The 15,994-nt window shown below is 34.3% G+C and overlaps 2 protein-coding genes across 4 annotated transcripts; both read right to left on the reverse strand.

Moving 5' to 3' along the window:
* Positions 1-531: 531 nt before the first annotated feature.
* LOC108215037 (pentatricopeptide repeat-containing protein At5g21222-like) lies at positions 532-4,921 on the reverse strand. 3 transcript variants are annotated; one of them, XM_017387359.2, is made up of 5 exons: positions 4,758-4,921; positions 3,685-3,698; positions 3,390-3,596; positions 1,819-2,730; positions 532-1,597 (listed from the first exon to the last, which is right to left on the reverse strand). In XM_017387359.2, exons 3-5 carry the CDS (start codon positions 3,489-3,491, stop codon positions 710-712), a joined length of 1,902 nt encoding a protein of 633 aa, XP_017242848.1. In that variant the 5' UTR covers positions 3,492-3,596; positions 3,685-3,698; positions 4,758-4,921; the 3' UTR covers positions 532-709. The 3 variants fall into 3 exon arrangements, with proteins under 3 accessions (XP_017242848.1, XP_017242849.1, XP_017242847.1); XM_017387360.2 differs by having other exon boundaries at positions 3,665-3,698; XM_017387358.2 differs by having other exon boundaries at positions 3,390-3,698.
* A 1,432-nt stretch (positions 4,922-6,353) lies between these two features.
* On the reverse strand, positions 6,354-11,091 carry LOC108214173 (proline-rich receptor-like protein kinase PERK1). Its single transcript, XM_017386004.2, has 8 exons — positions 10,296-11,091; positions 9,167-9,703; positions 8,741-8,827; positions 8,553-8,623; positions 8,238-8,314; positions 7,813-7,960; positions 7,466-7,627; positions 6,354-6,872 (listed from the first exon to the last, which is right to left on the reverse strand). The coding sequence occupies exons 1-8, from the start codon at positions 10,855-10,857 to the stop codon at positions 6,561-6,563; spliced, it is 1,956 nt and encodes a 651-aa protein (XP_017241493.1). The 5' UTR covers positions 10,858-11,091; the 3' UTR covers positions 6,354-6,560.
* Positions 11,092-15,994: the final 4,903 nt, after the last annotated feature.

The following is a 15,994-nucleotide window of genomic DNA, read 5'->3' on the forward strand; positions in this document are numbered from 1 at the left end:
CCAAACAAAATTTTACTATTTTATTATTATTATATTCTGATTTTAAAACTCTCGGATTTATTCAAAAGAATTATGATAAATCTCCTAAAATTTTAAATTAATTGATCAACCAATAATTCCGATTCCCAATTTATGTGATCATATATGAATTATTTCATAATTTTTTTGGAAACAAGTGATTTTACATGTGTGATGAAAGTTTGATTTGTTATGGTTAATTTTAATAGATTAATATTTTTGATATCTTAAAATTATTTATTGAGTATAAAATAATGTCAAATATATAAATGAAATTAAAATAAATAAGTAAATTATTTTATTGATATAGTTGGAAAGTGCACGTTTAGATAATGCACTTCATTAATTCGTCTACCTCACTTGCAACTTGCAAGTAAGGATATTGCAGAAAAACATGCCCTGCATAATGGAGATCATTGAATCAATATATATTTTTTAATGGAAAATCTAAAAATACTCAATTTGATCATTTTTTAGCAATAAAACAATACAGCAAACTAATAGTTGCAAAAATGAAAGGGTACAAAAGATTTTCATTTCATTGAACAGCATGTACATTTCAAGAACTCAATCTTCCTGTCCCATGATCATATAGAACAAACAACAGAAATAATTTACAGATGCTACAAATAAATTCAAGAATGTGTGTATTGTATCATCCTGCGAGGTTCATTACTACCCTTGGCAGGTTTTAGAACACCAATTTAAATGTAGGCAAGTACTGTGAGACTCCAAGTGAAAGTTGAAGCTTTGAGGGAAGTATGATCCGTGGCTTTAGCGTCGTAAATTTACATGCCTGTGGAAGTTGCATGGTATTTATTTTGGTGCTCAGGCCTCCAGATGAATATTGAGCTCTATTAGGCACCATCTGGCTAACAGTCTTCACACTGCCTGACCCTTTTGGACTAGCAACTACAGAACCAGGTGCCTGTAGAAGACTAGGAGATAAGGTATGATTTTCGGTCTGAAAACTTCTTTTTGGCATCACTTCTGATGTCTTGTCATACTCTGTATCTGGTATAACTGTTTGATCGTCATCAACATCATCTTGCACTCTCTTTGCTTCGCTCAGAAACCCAATGGAACGCCATGCATTTGCTACAAGCTGAATAGTACTCTTCTGAGGACGAACACCCTTTGCTTCCATTATCTCAAGAAGATCTTCAGCTTTCTGTGGTTGTTTAGCTTCTCCAAAACCCCATATCAGTGTTTCAAAAGTCTTCAAATTGGGGGATACATCCATTTTACACATCATCTCATACACTCTCATAGCATAGTCCATCTTGCCAGCACTGCACCATCCACTAATGACAGTGGTGAATATGACAACATTTGGGAGCACACTAGATTTTTCCATCAATTTAATGACTTCTTCAGCCTTGTCTGGTTCTCCAGCCCGCACGTAACCTTTTGCAAGGATACTAAAAGCATGGATGTCAGGATCAATGCCAGCTTTTCCCATGTCATTAAAAATTTCTTGGCATTTGTCCATGAGCCCAGCTGAACCCCATGCATTCATAATGGTGCTAAATGTAACAACATCAGGTTTGACACCAAATTCCTCCATCAGTGATAGTGTCTGCCAAGAACACAGTTGTTGCAGAATATAAGTTGAACAGCTCATATGAATTCTAAAATAGAAGGGACAGAAGGTTAACCGCAGAGTATATATACGTTACCAGTTAAAATGAATCATGAATTTGAGTGCCTATTTTCTAGCATCCAGTATAATTATTCAAAAATGATTTCAGCAATGAATTCTAAAATGGTAACCTTACTAAGAAGTTTGAGGCAACATACCTCATCAACTCCATCAGAGTCTGTGATGTCCAGGAACCCTTTAATGAGAGTGTTGAAAATCACAAGATTTGGATGCACAGAGATATCCTTCATTCTGTATACAAATCTTAATGCATCTTCCATATTCCCTTCTTTACAATACCCATTAATGATGATACCACAAGTGCGTTGGTTTGGTGCAACACTGTTGTCATACATCTGGAGTATCATTTCTTCAGCTCTACTTGTATACCCATTTTGAGCATATGCTCTTGCTAACGTGTTGAATGTGACTACATCAGGTTTTACACCAGATGAGACCATTCTATAAAAAACATCCCATGCTTCTGTAATGTTGTTCTTGTTACACCAGGCTCGGATGATAATATTGTATGTCCTGTCATTGGGCTTTACACTATATTCCTGTGACATTAATTCCAAAAGCTTCAAGGACTCTTCAGGCTTACCTATAATACCTAATCCTTTAATTAATGTATTAAATGTGCTGGTTGTAGGCTTACATCCACTATCCTTCATTTTCCTAAAGATTTTCATCGCCTCCTTGACATTCCCAGATTCTGAAAATGCATTGATCATGGCATTAAAGAATATTGAGTCAGGCTTCAGCCCACTCTCTTCCACCTTTGAAAGGAGTGAAGGAATTGACTTAAACCGTTTCTGGACAGTCAAAACTGCTAAAAGAGTTGTGTATGTTACAAGTGTAGGTCGGTGCCCTTCTTCTGTTAAACCTCGAAAAATGGAATGGGCTTCTTGAGGTTTACCCTTCTCAATCAAAATTTTCATCAACTTTGTTCTCGATCGTACTACCTTGCAGCTGTTATTGTCTAAACAGACAATACAGCGAGATTGTACGCGAGAACTTAAAGAAGCTGAAAATCGACAGAGCTGGTCCCTTTCCTGCAGAAGTGGTTCCTGAGAAGTTTGCAATCAATCATTAGACTGTGACTAGATTTATTGGATCTATAGCAGAGCAGAGCAGAATTACTGGCATGTGGTATGATTCAGTCAAGACATCTATCTGCTTCTGGTATTAGAAAGCTACTCAAATTAGTTCAATGTCCAAAAGAATAGCATAACTGATGTGTTGGTCAGGACAAGTAGTTATACAATATCGATTAGGGATGAAGAAAAGTATTGTGCAAGTGCAGTTAATTTTTAAGGATATCAAATTGATCAAAAGATGCAACATTATTGGTCTTGAAGGAATGTCAAGTAGCAGATATACTTTCTTCCAATAAGAATGGGGTCAATAGGATTGCCTTCGTTGCAAAAAAATGTAGAAATCTGATATGACCTCTGAATTACTCCAATGAGGGCATAAGAAACTCGTTTAAGACGATTTTATGCTTAATTGGCCGAAGAACAGCCAGAAAATTTATATATTAAGTGGCATCAGTCGGATAAACAATTTCAACACGGGGGAATAAAACAACTGCAATGGAGCAGAGTAACATCTACATCACATAGAACTACAGAAGTAAAGTGTGCTCACTGGAAGGGGGAGAAAATGACTGCAACGAAGAAAATTTGTATGTGCAAGTAACTTTGACATGAACTTATAGAATATATACCATTGTGGTTGATGCTTGAATCTGAGATTTGCTCATGATTGTACCGTTTCTGTGCTTCTTAGCAATAACAGGATTAATCTTTCTCTTTCCAAACTCTCCCATTTTTCAAAACTTTATAAAACAGGGATAATAATAGATATCCAGGCCCCAAATACCTTCTACCAATATATTGGACTCTGCAAACTTGGTGTTATGACGATATGTGTCCTGAACCAAGAACAAATTCAAAGATGAATGCTAGTAATAAATCATATCACTGAAATAGTGCAACATACTGATTCTTTAGCCCACGTACTTGGTTCCCTTAGCCTGTATCCGAGAAAAAAAAGGGAATTATGATGATTTATAAGCAGTTCTTCAATTTAATTTGAGGGAGAACATTTGGACAGAAAATAAATGCAACAGATAGGCGCTTGTAGAATATGCTTAGAGTGATCTCAAGTGATTGCAAAGGATACTTTTTATAATATCAAGCTTTTTTGGATTAGTAATGGAACTACATGAGCATATCAACTGGCATTGAATAACAGTAGTCCAAATTAAGTCTTCCTTAAACAGATAATTGAACAGTTGAAATATGATAATAGAGACTCCTAATCCAGTGAACATTATGCACAAGGATCAAACGGTCGAACTGAAACAGCACTGCAGAACTTATTCCACTGGTCAATTCTAGTCGTAATTCCAATGGTTCGAGTCATAGGTTCTCGTGTTTAAAATTAAGCATCACCAGTTTCTGGCCTAACTGAAATGTCATTTTTTTTCATTCAAACATGTAGAAGTAAACATTTTTGATAAAACCAAACCTCCTACTGCAAGAATTTTCGCAAACACAATGTTATAATTTATAAATTGCTTCACTTATGGAGCTTGAGTACTGCAATGTTACTTTTCTCTTACAGACAAATACAGTACTTAAAGATAAGAAGCAAAACTAACTTTTCCCATATACCAGTAGCAAAAATCTAATCTGCACTTGGGAAATTTCAGTATATTCACAGAAACACTATTGACTATTCTTTGTTGATAAGGAAACTATTTGGGAAAGGTAGAAAGAGACCCAAGTTCCAAGCAAGATTAAGAGAAATTACTTTAAGACTTCATTACTTAATTATGTACTTAACAAGGTGTCAGATAATAAACTACTTCATAATCTATTAAGCACATAGGATGTAGTACATAATCACAATGCCAGAGATAGCTATAATCACATCAAAAGTTTTCACAAAACAAAGCAACTCTAAAAATTAATGCAAGAATATGATATAAAATCATGTCAAGGTTCCACAATAAACTAAATTAACAACATTTCAAAATCTTGAAAATAAAAAAGATGGGTTATTAAACTCAAATAAAGAAAGGAGGTACCTCATCATGAGTTGTGTAGTTGCAGAAGGTAGTGGTGACTGGTGAGAGAGAGGAGATAGGTTTGCATGGTTGAAAAGTAAATAGTGCATGTAAGAAGATGACATCTAATTGTTGGCTAGTGAAATCCCCAGAGGAAATCTTATCCACAAATATTATCAAGATTTTGGCTCTCAAATTTTTTTTATTTTTTAAATTATTGATTGAGGCTGAGCCGCTGAGGGTACCTACAAAAGTGTGATGTACATTTTCTCTGGAGCTCATTTGTACACATCATACATCTTTCCTTAGTTTCTGTGCACCCATACAAATTTGGATTCCTTTGCTTTTGCTTGGAGCAAAGAGTTCCACACTTCATTGTGGAAAGAACAGTGCCATAAATAAACTAAGAACATTGCGAAATTAAAATAGATGATTATTTAGTACAACAGAAATTATTTGAATAGATGTTTAAATTTAAAAATTAGTATAAGCTAATTTTTAGAACAACTAATTTGTAAATAATTTTGTATGATAACAATTAAAATATATATATATACATATTATAAATTTTTATTATTTCACTCGTAAAAACTCATAAATTGATTTTAATGTAGAATACTATCCAAATATACTAATTTCATATTCATAAATTTATTATATTAATTTATTTTTAATCATGTAAGTCATTATTTTAATATTATCGGTTCCCCCAACAGTTGGAGTAAGATCATATTAATTTCATAAATTTTTATCAAATTTAGTGCAAGAACCACAGGTAATTCTATGAGTCTAGGCCCAACTTTCCCACGCGTCTCGGCCCATCTTACTTGCTTTTCTCAAAAGTGGGTTTCTTTGAATGACCCAAACTAAATGAGTGGCCCAAAATTGACTGCACATAGCCAATAGGAGTAGCATATAATTGTCTGCGAATTTCTAAAAGTTGGATAATAGTTTGTGAAGCGCTACAAGAATCTAGCGAATAATCGAATTATTAAATGAATTTTTAATATTAGTTTTAAGTTATATATTTAATTTATTAATCTTATAAAATCAAATAACACACACATATATTTCACAAAAATAGGTATAGCTAATATCACTAATAAAAAAGTATGTATTTTAAAACTAATATGAACAACTAATTTGTAATTTTCCAATCTTTATTTGTTTTTCAAATTTATTTTCTATAATCGACGATATAATGATTTTAACAGACAATCCGATTTTTGACAATCCAATTTTTGACCGATTTTTCCAGAAAATGAGATCGGGTCGATTAATTGAGATAGAATCCTCAAACAACGATCACACAATTTTAGAAGACTGCATCCTTTCTTTGCAGAGGCTTGAGGATTTTTCTCAGGATTTGAAATTTTGGACACTTCCATTTTCAACAATTAGGAATCAGCCTAACATTTCAAAGTACTCCTCGAGCCATCGAATCTATTGACAATAAACTAAAGAAAACTATCTAACGGTCTTTCTCTTCGTGCGTGTAGTACACTAGAAGACAGTTTGACAGTTTAAAATATTTGTCACCAACTCCCATTAGACGCGGTTCCAACTGTCAAATTCTAACAACTATTCTTCACATGCAAGAGCAAAAAAGTCATAACAGATCAAAACAACCAACTCAAAATTTGAAAAAATCAAATGAAAGAATGAATATTTTGTTGTATAAGCCATAATAAATACAAATATAAGACTAGAAAATTTCCAAAGACAGCGCACAAGAATTCTATGTGTTATCTCAAGCAAAATAATGCAATACTCACAATTGTTGTAACCTAATGTTAGCTGTAGAAACTATAGACATGAAGTGCATCAGAAACCAGAACTTCCACTGAAACCTCGGCTGTCTTTTTGCGTTTTCCCCATTTCCATTTCGCGGGTTTGTTGGCCTTCACTGCTTGATCCAGATAGGTACAGACCATATTCGCTGGTGGGTCGACTAACTTCACTGCTGGAGTATTCCTGACTTGCCAAGGCCATTTTCCGGAATTTTTTCATGTCCTCTTTGTATTGCATTGTGTCGTAGTCTGAACTTTCGTGTGAACTGTAGACCGTGCTGTGTCCAGGAGTAATTCCTTCGTTGAGATCAGACAAAGAGAGGTCTCCTTCTAAAGCACGAACCACCTGCTCAGTTATGAGTGTTTGTTAGATGATATAAATGTGATCAAAGAAAAGATGAGATATCTTAGCTTTACGTGGCTTAAGCCCTAATGAACAGATAATTACATTTCTATTAAATGCTAATTTTCATTGTTTATCTCATGTAATAGGAGTAAATCAGTATCTTCATAAGCATATAGGAAACTTAGTAACGGAATAGCGAGATAATGACCTTTTTTGATTTTCAATTATCTAAAGGATATGTTATGCCATTGCTAAGAAATTCATCACAGACAAAACCTTAAGAGGACACCACGGCGTAGATTTTTGGATTCAAATATTAATAAAACAGTTCAAAATGAAAACACAGATGATTTAACTTCCATCTTCAGAAGACATCAGACAAGTGAAAATTGTAGGTGCGTGTATGTTTTCTAATTAAAAAAGGGTGGGAATCTTGTTTTTATGCAAAAGACTTAAAATTATAATTTTAAACTGAAATAACTTGGAATTCTACATTTCTCAACATTAAACAATGTTTTAGTGACTGAGATGCATCTGTACACATACAAAATTAAGCATTTGAGCCTAGAAACACTATAAGCAAATTCAATCACCTGACTCATTCGTGGTCTACGCCTTGCTGAATGACGAACACAGGCAGCTGCACAAGCAACCATGCGTGACATCTCACTTTGGTTATAATTATTTTGCAATCGAGAATCGACAAGGGTGTCAAAATTTCCCTCTTCCAAAGCTCTAGTGAGCAAGGGCCTTGCCTGAAACACAAATATCATGTTATATTAAGCTAATTTCAGCGTTTGTGACTAAAAGATAAAACCGGCAATTTAGTGCCTTATTGCAAAGTGTTTGAATCTTCTCGAGGCCAGACACCAACTTTAAGTGCACTCACAGCCATAGGTCATGAATAGAATGTATTAGAGGTATCAAGTAATACACTCACCCAGTCAACCAAACTGTCATCCATGAAAGTTTGAGCTGAATCAACTGGTCTACGTCCAGTAACCATCTCCAGAAGCATTATACCAAAGGAGAAAACATCAGACTTGTCTGTAAGTTTACCAGAAGAAGCGTACTCTGGAGCCAGGTACCTGTGTTGGCAAATGTGTTAAAAACTATATAAGATCTTAAAGTGCGCTTCAAATTCCAGGAAAACAAATGCAAGGTCAGAAAAGCCCGGGCAGTAGGCAGTCAAACAAATTTAAACAACCAAGGCAGTAGTTACTATCTAGCACAAGAGGGGTTGGTGGAGGTAATATATCATATGAAAGAAGAGTTATTAAAAAAATGAATGCAACATAATATCAGCTCTCCAAAACTTAACGTAAGATAGTGCTCAGCAAAGTTTAATGAGATTATTGTTCTTACCCAAAAGTTCCCATCACTCGAGTGGAGACATGAGTATTTAACTCAGAAGTGATCTTAGCAAGTCCAAAATCTGCTACCTACATTCATATGTGCAATTAGAATAAGAAAGATGAAGTTTTGATAAGAAAAAGGACAGGTCATTCCATGTCACAGAATTTAGCAGATCTTTCATGTATAATGAGAGAAGAAAACGCTTTAGAATATGAAAGTTTAAGTCATTTTAACTAGAATGCTGATAATAATATTTATGCTGTACAAGTTAAATTATGATTTATAATTTCAAACATTCTTGATTGTAAGGTTCTAGAATTATACCTTTGCCTCAAAATTAGAATCCAGAAGGATGTTAGCTGCTTTAATATCACGATGTATGATTTTGGGATTACCTGCACAGGTGAACAATAATAATAAATTAGGCATGCAAGATGCTTTGAAAATGTTTAGCATAATACTCTGGCTTTTGCCTTTACTAAAACTGAATGAATTATACAAGGGGAACATACAATCCTCGTGTAGGTAAGCAAGTCCTTTTGCAGATCCAAGAGCGATTCGCATTCTTGATGGAAAATCCATGGTTGGCCTCCCTTTCCCTGAAATTTCAATTAAATGCTATCAAGTTTTATAATTTGAAACATCAACTACCTGCTAAACAAAGTTTATAAACCACACACCAAATCAACATCTAATAGCAATTAGACATTTTTCACAAGTCGAAGGTTCTCAGTTTGGTTTGATCAAAGATTTGAGTGTTAATAAATCAAGTGATATTTAAATAGGAGAATTTCGAAGCAGTTAAGTGTTCCTAGAGGACAGATTTTTCTCATTAAAGTGTTCCACGCAATACAATTTAAAAGTAGCTATTACAAGATCAAATGTCACCCAAACTGTAACTAACATGGATACTAAATGTACTAGAAGTCAGTTCTTACCATGTAAGTGAAACTCCAAGGTGTTGTTTGGAACAAATTCGTAAACAAGCAATCTTTCTGCCCCGGTCATGCAGTATCCAACTAAAGAAACAAGATGTTTGTGATGAACCCGGCTAATAATTTCAACCTCCGCCTGAAACTCACGCTCTCCTTGCCCACTACCAACTTTCAAGCGCTTAATTGCAACTTGTTTTCCATTTGGAAGGACACCTTTGTGCACATACCCAAAACCACCTTGTCCAAGGAGGTTTGCATCAGAGAAGCCATTCGAAGCCATTGCCAACTCTTCATATGTAAACGTGCTCTGTGATGAGAACCCTAAGGCCATGCCAGGGGAAGGAGCTTGGAGTGGATTATTGGAACCCCCTGAATAATTAGATCCAGATCCTCCGCTGCTATAAGGTTGGGGAGAAACAGATTGTGGCGGCCTAGACATTACAGGTGGAGGAGAAGGCTTCGGCCCCATCGAGATAACATGGTCGCTAGGTGGAGGAGCATTGTTTTGCCATTGTTGTTGCTGGCCACCATAAGGGCCATCTGTCAATCAGATAAACAGATTACCACAAGAGCTCAAACCAGCTTAATCCAATTACAAAATACAACACAAATTAACATATATAGTCTATATAGTCAAGAAGGGTAAACATGTCAGAAACTGAAAGCATAATGTGTCAAGCAATCCATATGATCAAAGCAGAGACAAAAAGCATAGAGTGTCACGCGATCCATACAACTAATTTCTTCATTGTCATCATTTTCACATTTGATCAAAGCATGGCAGTTCCCTAAAATCCGCATCATTCGCTGTCTAGGTGCTAAAATATGTGAAAAAACTTGTATTTGGTAAATTCAGGTGCCTGGGCTCCAGGTCGCGAAATTCAGGAGTAATCAGATACAACACAATATGATTTGGGGGAAACCATACAAATTAAGTAAAACAATCAGATTAATCCATGAATCAAATCCTTATTAATCCAATTAATCACCTAACACTCCTAATCACCGACTTTAGAACAGTGATGTATGCCAGTAACCCATCATTTTACCCCCAAAGACCATCAATACAAATAATTTAGAAAACAAAATTTGTTAAAAAATCAAAAACCAAGAAAGAGTATTAAGTATCAACCTTTAGGCCCTGAGGGAGGTGGAACATAATAACCAGGAGGTGGGCCATGCCCATACTCTCTTCTCTTCTTCTTCCTACAACATATCCACACAAGACATATAAGCACAACAATCACCACTCCACCAATAGCAATCCCAGCCACCAACCCAGTTGACACTGAGCCTCCTTTGGACCCTGATGACGGAGGACTCGCCTGACTCTTTGGCGGCGGCGGAGAAGGAGGAGATCTCGAAGTCCCTGGTGGAGATGGTGGAGACGGTGAAGATGGTGGAGGTTTAGTCACTGGTGGTGAGCCTGGATTGGATGGCGGAGAAGGTGGCGATGGTGGGGAGGGAGAGGAGGGTGTTGCTGGCGGAGGAGCATTGGAGGGTGGTGGAGGAGATGATGAGGGTGGCGGAGTGTCTGGCGGCGGAGGAGAGGAGGATGGCGGTGGAGAAGATGACGGTGGTGATGGCGGTGTTGATGGTGGCGGTGAAGTTGAAGGTGGCGAGGGTGTTGGTAGGGGTGGTGAGGTTGTGTTGGTTGAAGGCGCCGGTGGTGATGTTGGTGCTGGTGCTGACATTTTACGGAATCAGTCAGACTAGGCTAACCCAGACCGAAATCCCGAGAATTCTACAAAGACTCAAGGGTTAAGGTTATGGGTTTGTGAGAACTTTATGTTTATGTTTGGTAATACTGAAATGCTAAGATTTCATGTACTATGAGTTTTCTGTTTGTTAGAGTTTAGTTTTGTATGTACTTGTGTGATTGTGTTGTGTATGTTAAGTTTGTACAGACATTTGAAGTAATAGTGTCTGATTATGGGAATGAATGATGATGAGGAAAGAATATCAAAGTGGGGCCATCATGACAGCTGGGACAGGCTGGGCCCACACCAACCCGCGTATTGGTGCAGTCTCTTTGGATTATGATAATGGGGTAGTGGTATATTTGTATTTTGTATTGGTGGCTGGTCTAGGTCAATGGCGCCGCGGCTTTCCTTTTTAAATTAATATATTATTATCAGTACAGTATAATATGAAATATCGTAAGCTGGCAATTAGTAAAATTACGTAGTATACAAGATTTTGTCAAAATTGCTGGTAAGAATTTTGAGCCGGATTTTGATAAAAATGGCTAGTGAATTAATGAGTAGATACGCGGTGTGATCAAGAGTCGAAAATTGTTCATTTTTTCAGATATTTTAGGCGTGTTACATTTGGGATAGCGATGATGTCGAAAATAAAAGTAGTACTGTATGGTTTTGCACATGAAAGTTGTAACAGCATTTGCATTATTTGTAACAACCCCGGGTTCATAGAGTCCATCTAGAAATTATTCATGTGGGTGGCTTTCTCTTTTCAGTGCCATACACCTGCCATGTGCATTATATTTTTGTTGAAATGTTGATCAACTTCATCTTCAAAGTTTTCCGTTTATAATTGTGTTTTAATACTATAACAATTGATTAATTACCTTTTTTCAAAATTTATTTCTTATATTGATATACTCATAAAATATTATGGAAGTCTTAGATTTTTTTTGATTCCAAAATAAGGGTACGTCTCTTATTTAATTTTTGATAATTAAAATCATACAGGTATCCGTCTTTTTCGAAAGAATACAAACCCTGAAAAGAAGTGAAAGAGATACAAGTGATCAAGACTTCATTCGTGATTTGGATCCGTAACATGGATCAATACATAAATCATCAAGTTAAAATCGATTATCTATTTATCACACGTTATTTGACAAAAAAAGATTGCATAACATTACTCTTCTTTATATATACTCCCCCGTCATGTTGGTTCTTTACATCGAGGATGGAAAGACTCGGTATGTATTTTAGAACTTTTATAAATTTTTTTATAATTTCATAAATTATGTTCTAACTTTTCTTCTAAATAAAAATATAATATTTTTATAAAAAATTTAGAAAAATAAATCATGAAACTATAAAACTTTATATATTAATATATATATATATATATATATATATATATATATATGTATGTATGTATGTATGTATGTATGTATGTATGTGTGTGTCAAACGGTGAAAAACTGTAAAAAGAAGAATGAAGAAGAAAGTGAGGGAAGGAGCAATTCAATACTATACTATGATAATAAGCAACATAGGTATAATTTGTAGTTGTCAACAAATTTGGTTTGGTACTCTCCACTAGAACTACAATTCTACCACACGTGGGCGTCTATTACTCTTATATTATTAAACAGCTTCAAATACTAAAAATACTCGTGACACAATATTATCATATAATATTACAAAAAAAAAGTTATAATAATGTTCAAAATAAAACTATAAATATACAATTTTGAATATCTTTTTTAATAAGAACCTTCATATAATTATTTTTAACTCTAATATGTTTGAGACAAATATCTTTTTTCATACATATGATGGTATACGAAATATGAAAAATCAGATTTGAAATTAATTGAATAATATATTATCACATACTAATAACAGAAATATATTCATAAATAGATAATAAATTGTAAAAGTTAAATTTTTGTGAAAATATAATCAACTGGTTAATACAATTTAATTAAAATCCAATTCATTAATACTAATATATAAATAAAATAATGTTAAAATATAAATTTACAAATAATTAATTATGAACTATATACCTGCTTCGCACGGATTAAAGGCTAATAATGTATTAAAATTCAAGTTTAATAATTTAGACGTTAAATATCCAAAAACTCCCCACACTGCCACACACTCCCTTTGAAGCTCCAAATGCGCAATTTGTTTGGTCATGCAAAAGAGAAGACCTGGATTCTAATTTCTAACTTTCCAAAAATTTGATAATGAGAAACCAGATTTGTTTGCGGAAATCAAGCTATGTAATTGTCCTTACACGTTTTCTCTCTTCCATTATCAATGTATTGTCACAGTTTGTCATTTATAACTGATGCTTACCTTTTCTGCTTTCTGACTATGACCTCTACATAGTTTTCTGCTGTTCTCATACCTGGGCTTCATTGCCGCAGTGTCCTAGTGTGACCGTAATTCAAGTGGATTCGATTTTCGTATGTCTCGAAATTATTCATCAAGAATTGACTACTCAAAACAGAGAATCGTTTTTAAACAAAAAAACCCTAGTTACACTCAAATGCTACTACAGCAGTGTTCTAAAATCTCTGATTTTTTTTTTAAATCTCTAATTTATTTCTGATCAAACTTTAAAAATATTCTATTAACTTATTCATCAAAATATGATTTGACTAAAAATTTCTCCTTATGAGAAAAATCATCATAAATGCTGAATTCACATATCAATTGATTAGTTTTGATTTCCAATTCTTAAAACATATCTGGATAATATAAAGGGTACATTTGTTCACTTTCGGAGATTGAATTCAAGTTCCAGTATTCGATACAAGCTGTCAAATGCCGCCCAAATTGAATTATAAAAGGCTCTGATTTATATTGCTCACAAATGGCGTCTTTCTATACGATAATAAGGCATTCCAAGCGAAGCTTTAATATCAAATGCTCCTATAAAACAGGGGAACTTCAGAATAATTACTCCCTCCGTCCCTTTTTACATGTCCCTTTTGAAAAAAAAATTGTCCCAAATTACTTGTCCACCTCTCTTTTCAAAGCAATTTTTTGTATGTTTTTTCAAAATATAACAATTTCCAATGTTTGACTAGCATATATATACACACAACTCTATCTAATTCATTACATTTATTAGGGATATGTATGAAAACAAGATATCCACCTAACATTTTCTTAAGATGCGTTATTTTTTCAAAGGGGACGGAGGGAGTATAATTTTATCGAAATGTGAATATTTCAAGAAAACAAGGATATGACGTGCATTGCAATAACATAGTCAACTAATATCTTAACATGAGAGTATCTAGACATTGTAACCCACTTGTGTATTATTTATCATAATAAAATAATTAATAATACAAATGTGATTATCTAACGTATTATGGTTACCAAATTATTTAAAATAGAAAAACAATTGTATCAGTGAATGAATTGTGTTAACGCGGTGACACTGTGACAAACCGGATAAGACAGAGTCAATGATTTTACAGCTTGACTCGTAGCCGATTATTGCGGGTTTTACGCCACTAATTATGAGAATCATCTGTTTATTTTACTACACCTAACTTATGAACAGGATTAAGTTAAAGATTTCAATAATATTAACCCATGTGATCCCTACCTAATTAATTTTAAGCGGTGTGCCATGCATGTATTGTGAAAAACATTTTCCCCCTACAATTTAGACTTGTATGATTTACTAAATGAATATTTGTTTTAATATTTGAATACATATATTTTTTTAATATAAAAAACATTACAATCTTGAACATTCAATCTACCTCAACTATGAACATAGTGAGCAATTGACATTCTCTTAGCATTATGTGTAACAAATATTCACAATTATCAATACATCATATTAGAGCAATAACTGTCCCAATTTTATCTTGAAAGAGGAGTTGTCACGGGACTAGTCATCGTGCCATATTTGATACAAGTTTTACAAATCATCCAAAATATCATATAATTCTTTCTAAGAAATATTACTAAAATTTATAACAAGTCACACAAAAATATCAAAACACAATCTAAAAAAAAAGAATGACTAAAAGTTTTGATAACAAGACTCATCCAATAATGATTAGATTTTTGTTTTACTAAAAACCCGATAAACAGGATAGAGGATGAATGATCGGAAGGGCTTGATCAGGAAAGAAAATGAAAGTTGAAGAGCGGAGAATTGACAGTTTACATCCTAATTTTGAAAATTAACTCTCAAAACTGTAAATCTTATATATTCTATATTTAATAAATCTATATGTAACAAGATTTCACGTCATGCGTGTTTATATTAAAATAATATTTTTATTATAGTTATTTAAACCAAGTTTATAACATATAGTGGGCCATTTCAAACATTATAAACCACATTAGAGATGCTTATGTGTATATGACATTATTGTCCGGGCAAGTCACGAACCATTATTACAGTTCAATGCTTTGGGCTAACTTTGGGCCTTGGCAAGACCGAAAATATCACATAAACCATTTCACATATTTGCTAAGTACATTACAAGGTGATACAATACATCTGATGCTTAGAGTAGGAAAAGCCCACAGTATCAGAACTCTGGAAACCTTGTTGCTCATCAAATGTAGATGACAAGACAAAGCTCAACATGCACCGTTCAACATAGTTCCGTAAAAGGGCAGCTTTGCATTGCGTAGAAGACATGACCAAGGTGTTCAGATAACTAACAGATCTCCTAACTTCTCACCAAAGTATTTACAACCAGTTTAAGGCCTGTCAAGAGAGGGACACATTTGGATTCATACAAAGAATAGACATATCCCACACGACTAAGTTTTAAAATAAGAGTCCTGATCTCCCTCACGTGTATGCTCGGACCTCTTAACATACAGTTTTATGACCGTTGGATTAATACGGAGTGACTGAGATTATAACATCATTTTATCACATCCCGTCTGGCGGTTTTTAATCACTCAACGGGCAAAATACTCGTTTCGATCGTCTAGCTAAAAAAACCATTGAACGGGCAAATAATCATTTTCTTTGTCCAACAATTAGAGACCGCTGAATGTGAGGATAATGAAGAGCAAAATCAAACGTAGATGTCATGGAACAACATATGATAAACTCGACACTTCATATATATAATCAT

Source organism: Daucus carota, chromosome 3, assembly GCF_001625215.2.
Source record: "Daucus carota subsp. sativus chromosome 3, DH1 v3.0, whole genome shotgun sequence".
Taxonomy (NCBI): Eukaryota; Viridiplantae; Streptophyta; class Magnoliopsida; order Apiales; family Apiaceae; genus Daucus; species Daucus carota.

Bases quoted from the DNA above. Each gene is read 5' to 3' on its own strand.
- LOC108215037 (XM_017387359.2), bottom strand. From the start codon at position 3,491: ATGGGAGAGTTTGGAAAGAGAAAGATTAATCCTGTTATTGCTAAGAAG. The intron at 2,731-3,389 runs GTATATATTCTA...CAAACTTCTCAG, and splicing joins TTCAAGCATCAACCACAATG to GAACCACTTCTGCAGGAAAG. The intron at 1,598-1,818 runs GTATGTTGCCTC...TGTTCTTGGCAG, and splicing joins ACTCTGATGGAGTTGATGAG to ACACTATCACTGATGGAGGA.
- LOC108214173 (XM_017386004.2), bottom strand. From the start codon at position 10,857: ATGTCAGCACCAGCACCAACATCACCACCGGCGCCTTCAACCAACACA. The intron at 8,624-8,740 runs GTATGTTCCCCT...TCACCTGTGCAG, and splicing joins TGCTTACCTACACGAGGATT to GTAATCCCAAAATCATACAT. The intron at 6,873-7,465 runs GTGATTGAATTT...ATAACTGAGCAG, and splicing joins GTAGACCACGAATGAGTCAG to GTGGTTCGTGCTTTAGAAGG.